Consider the following 5,301-nt stretch of genomic DNA (forward strand, 5'->3'; position numbering starts at 1 on the left):
AAAAAAAAAAAAAAAAAAAAAAGTGGGGGTGGGGAGAATATTCCTATTCCAGAAAGAACATCCAAGGACTGAAGTTGAGAATAGAGGCAGTCCATACATAAGACCAACTTTACTAGAGTACTTTGTCTTCCTAGCCACTCTCTGTCTAACTCAACATGTGCTGAATTCTAACACCATCTGTCTGTGTGTCTCCTTCCTTGACTCCTTTAAAAACACATAAGTTAGCATAGAAAGTATTAGCTAGAGATCATTATGGTATTTTCGAATAAATTTTTAGTAGATTCTTAACCAGAAGGTGATGATGGCCCATGCCTTTAATCCTAGCATTCGGGAGGCAGAAGTGGGTGAATCACTGTGAGTTGGAGGCCAGCCTCGTCTACAGAGTAAGTTCCAAGACAGTCAAGGCTACTCAGAGAGACCCTGTCTAAAACAATAAAAAAAAAAGTTTTTGTAAATTCTCCTTTCCCTTCACCATTGCCCCCCCAAACTGCCTCCTGGCCTCTTTCCTCCTTCCTGTCTTCCATATACTTTTTGCCCTGATCCCATCTTTCCTCAACATTTATTTTTACCTTCTCTTGGTTTTCCTATTAGTTTTTTTTAAGTTGTACCCACATTTTGAACCCCTTGATATTGATACATTTAGAAATGGCTTGAGTCCCCTAGCGGCATCCAATCATTCCTCTAGGAGGCTCTCACCATGAAAACCCTGCAGCAAACTAACGTGCGGTATTTTCTCCTGTTAGTCTGTCTGTGTCCATTTCATCCTTGGGCTCGGTGAGAAAACCCTGAAGCCAGGAGAAACAAAATTCCCCTCGGGTGGAAGAAGCATTTTCAGGAGAAAACAGGAGGCGATGAATGCTCATTTTATTCCGCGTAAGTGAAGCAGTGCAAAAGTCACCAGGGCTGTAAATGTAAGCTGCTCGTCCATACACTGCCCATCAGCAAGGTGAATCTTGGATGATTTTAATAGGGTTCCCATCCTCCCTGCAAAATGAACAACCATACATGCTGTATCAGTGCCTAGCGTGCTGAAACCAGGTCAACTGTTTTGCAGTTTGCGGTCCTATGTCCATTACGCATTAAATTCCTCTCAGGGTAACATTTACTTAGTCATTTTTTAAGGTTCATCCAGAAAACACAAAGGTGAAGATCTTTTTGCCACCCCCCTCCACCCTCCACCCACCCAAACCTAAGGTAAAGGGCTCTGATGCCTACAAAACATTTCAAGACTTAGACTGAGAAGCGAGAATGGACTCCCCATGAAGGGAGTCAGGTACCATAGCTTAATCCTCAGCATTTCCCCAAGTATATGTAGGAAGCCTTACCTGCCAACTGGTAAATAGAGGGTGTGGAGATCACCTGCATACCCCTCTAAATCCAAAAGTAAATATAATATTCTGCAGGATTTAAGTACTAACTATAGCCGTGTGTGTGTGTGTGTGTGTGTGCGCGCGCGCGCGCGCGCATGTGTATACTGTCAGTATACTGACAATTGAACTACTTACTTACTGGCTTTATGTATCCTAGGCAAATTCCCTACCGAGCTACATCCCAGTCTCCAAACATGCAATGTGTCCTTCCACCGGTTATAAAGATTAATCCCAGTGAGCTGGAGAGACGGCTCAGAGATTAAGAGTACTGGCTGTTCTTCCAGAGGTCCTGAGTAAAATTCCCAGCTACATGGTGGTTCACAACCATTTATAATGAGATCTGGTGCCCTCTTCTGGCATGAAGACATATGTATAGGCAGAACATTGCATATATGTAATAAATAAATAAATCTTTAAAAAATAAATAAATCTTTAAAAAAAAAAAAAAGAATAGTTAAAGATTGATCTCAGGTAGCCCGGTCGTGGTGGCTCATGCCTATAATCCTAGCATTCGGGAGGCAGAGGGAGGCAGATCTCTGTGAGCTCGAGGCCAACCTGGTAAATCTTAGGCAGGTTTTCTACTGAGCAACTCTGTCTCCACTACACTTTTAATTTGGTTGTGAGCTGCCACATGGGTGCTGGGAATTAAACCCTGGTCCTCTGGAAGACCAGTTAGTGCTTTTAACCGCTGAGCCATCTCTTCAGCCCCCACAGTCTTAATTTGGAGTGAGTGCACATTGAGATGGTGACATAGCCTGGCTGCTACCTTACACAGGACTGATCACAAACTCTGTCTCTAGCTTTGACCGAAAAATGCACCTAAAAGTTTACGTCTTTTAAATGTTTCCATAAAAACCAAAAACAGCAGGGCGGTGGTGGCGCATGCCTTTAATCCCAGCACTCGGGAGACAGAGACAGGTGCATCTCTGTGAGTTCGAGGCCAGCCTCATCTACAAAAGCTTGTTCCAGGACAGGCTCCAAAAGCTCCAAAAACAGTTTAAGTCACATTTGACTCCTACATTTCAGAAAGGAGTTACTACCTCCAACAATCAAAATTCAAGAAAAAAGAAAAGAAAAGAAAAAAAAAGGAAACGTGACTGGTGTACAACTGTGTGGCCCGGGCCTGGAGGTTAAGTGCACTTGTTGCTCTTACAGAAAACCCCAAGTCTGAGTCCAGCCATACCCATTTGTGACTCCTGTTCCAAGGGGTCCAGCTCCCTCTTCTGACCTCTGTGGGCACAGACATACATGTTGTACCTGTGTATACACACGCAGACAAAACACTCATACACATGAAGTAGTAATAGATCTGAAAAAAGGTGTTTTAATACTGGACCTGATCTTCATGCACAAGATGCATTCATTCCCATAAGTGTTCAAGTCGCTTCCACACACGGGGCTGAGGATCCTGGGACATGCTGGGTAGTCATAATGATCACATTCCGGCTACAAAAGAAAAAATTGAGGAGTGACTTGAGACACACCCATTACGATATATCTAAGAGGGGACAACATCCCAATTTTCCCTAAATTTCATAAAAAATATCCTAAATGAATACTTAGGTTTGCCCCTGCCCCCCTTGTAATGTAAAAATCAGATGCAAGGGAATACAATTACAAAAATAAGAAAGAAAAAAAAAAGACACCAGAGTCAAGTGTGGTTCAAACCTGTAACTCCAGTACTTTAGAAGCTGAGGCAAGAGGATGGACTCCAGTTTGAGGCCAGTCTGGGATACATAGTAAGTTCTAGGCTAGCCTGGGGAAGACAAGTAGACCTTGTCTAAAAACAAAAACAAAAGAACAAAACAAAACAAAAAAAAAAAAAAGACAGAGCCCAGCATGGGACCAGTTGAACTAATCTCAGCACTTAGAAGGCAGAAGCGGAAGATTAGGTGTTCATCGTCACACTCTGGTTGAGCCAGCCTGGCTAGTTAAGACCTCACCTCAATAGTCTGAAACACAGTGAGAATCTGGACATTATTTAGTAAGCCTCATGTTGAAACCCCACCCCAACCCCGCCATTACCTAATTCAGTGGTAGTTTGGAGTGGGGAGGTGGTATTTATTTTGAGACAAGAATTTTTTTTTGTTTTTTCGAGACAGGGTTTCTCTGTAGCTTTGGTGCCCGTCCCGGAACTAGCTCTTGTAGACCAGGCTGGCCTCGAACTCCCAGAGATCCGCCTGCCTCTGCCTCCCTTGAGACAAGATTTTACTATTGACCTGGAACTTGCTACATAACCCAGGCTGAGCCGGGCGGTGGTGGTGCACGCCTTTAATCCCAGCACTCGGGAGGCAGAGGCAGGCAGATCTCTGTGAGTTCGAGGCCAGCCTGGTCTACAAAGGGAGTTCCCGGACAGGCTCCAAAGCTACAGAGAAACCATGTCTCGAAAAACCAAAAAATAAAATAAAATAACCCAGGTTGGCCTCAAAGATTTACTTGCCTCTGCCCTCCTAAGTGCTGGAATTAAAAGAATTCATATAATACCTAGAAACTACAGGGGTTTGTTGTTGTTGTTCTTGTTCTTGTTTGGTTTCTGTTTTTTCGACACAGGGTTTCTCTGTGTAGCTTTGAAGCCTGTCCTGAAAATTGCTCTGTAGACCAGGTTGGCCTCAAACTCATAGAGATCTACCTGGCTCTGCCTCCTGAGTGCTGGAATGAAAGGCGTGTGCAGTCATCGCCTGGCTCCAGGTATTTTTGGTTTTTGTTTTGTTTTGTTTTGGGGGGGGGTGGATTTTTCTAGACAGGGTTTCTCTGTAGCTTTGGAACCTGCCATGTGCCACCATCACTTGGCCTTTCATTTTGGGTTTTTTTTTGGGGTGGGGGGAGTGTGGAGGTTAGCAATGTCTTTTAGCAAGTCTTTCTAAAGTATTTGATATTGCTTCATTCCTCATGTTTCCATGAGATCCTTGAGTGTTACAAAGACCCCAATTCCAGCTGGGGTACACAGTGAAGAGGACTGAACCAGAGCTGCATACACACAGGTCAAGTGTTCAGCCTCTGAGGTATACCCCTTGTCTAAGTCAGGGTTTCTATCACTGTGAAGAGACACCATGACCACAGCAACTCTTAGAAAGGAAAACACTTCACTGGGGTAGAGTAGCTCACTTAGAGTTCAGAGGTTCAGTCCATTATCCTCATGGGGGATCATGGCAGCGTGGCATGGTGCTGGAGAACCCTACATCTTGCAGGCCATAGAAAGTGGTCGGTATTACTGGGCATGGCTTGAGCACAAAGGAGACCTCAAAGGCCACACTCCTAGGAGTACCACTCCCTTTGGGGGCCCTTTTCCTTCAAATCACCACACCCCTATAGAAAATATACTCTTAATTTAGAAGCAGGACAGCCTGGCATCCACCAGGTCCTGAGTCTGAGTCTCGACAAGCTCACCCCCACCTCAAGAGTCTAGAATGCTATGCTAGTGTGCTGCTGTTCAGCTGTGGTCCCAGCACCTTGTCTCCAGCATGGCAAAACAAAGCAAAATCTCTCAACCGACAGGACAGTTGAAGGCTCTATGCCACAAAGGAGACCCGTCTCAGCCAGCCAGCAAGGAATGACTATACCATGGGGACTATCCTGAGACCTGCTGGGATCATTTATCTGCAAGCTGATTAGGCAGAGAATAGCTACAAACATTCTCCGTCAGATAGCCCGAGGCAGCACTCCTCCCCCTTATCAGACTGCTGCCTCCAAAGCCAGTCCAGGAAGACAAATAATCCTTCTAACAGCCCCAAGTGGCCAGTTCTCAAGTAATAACTGTCAGCTTCCCTAACTTGGGGTCCTCAGTTCCAGATGAGGACCAACCAAGTGTAATCGTGTCTGCACCCTACCTACCGCATCCCTTGCTGTGCCAGGCCACACCCGAAGACTGACCCCACGCTGACACCTTCCCATGCCTCTGCCACTCAGTGAGTCTCTGCCCAAATGACAATGA

The 5,301-nt window shown here is 45.1% G+C and overlaps 1 protein-coding gene across 1 annotated transcript in view; it reads right to left on the reverse strand.

The window, feature by feature from the left end:
- Positions 1-938: 938 nt before the first annotated feature.
- Positions 939-5,301, reverse strand: part of Spink2 (serine peptidase inhibitor, Kazal type 2) — a 10,102-nt gene continuing 5,739 nt past the window's right edge. Inside the window, exons 3-4 of the mRNA XM_005359399.2 lie at positions 2,707-2,816; positions 939-984 (exon numbers count right to left, since the gene is read on the reverse strand). Coding sequence (XP_005359456.1) covers positions 939-984; positions 2,707-2,816 — 156 coding nt within the window. The remainder of the gene's footprint in view (positions 985-2,706; positions 2,817-5,301) is intronic.

This window comes from Microtus ochrogaster, linkage group LG1, assembly GCF_000317375.1.
Source record: "Microtus ochrogaster isolate Prairie Vole_2 linkage group LG1, MicOch1.0, whole genome shotgun sequence".
Classification (NCBI taxonomy): Eukaryota; Metazoa; Chordata; class Mammalia; order Rodentia; family Cricetidae; genus Microtus; species Microtus ochrogaster.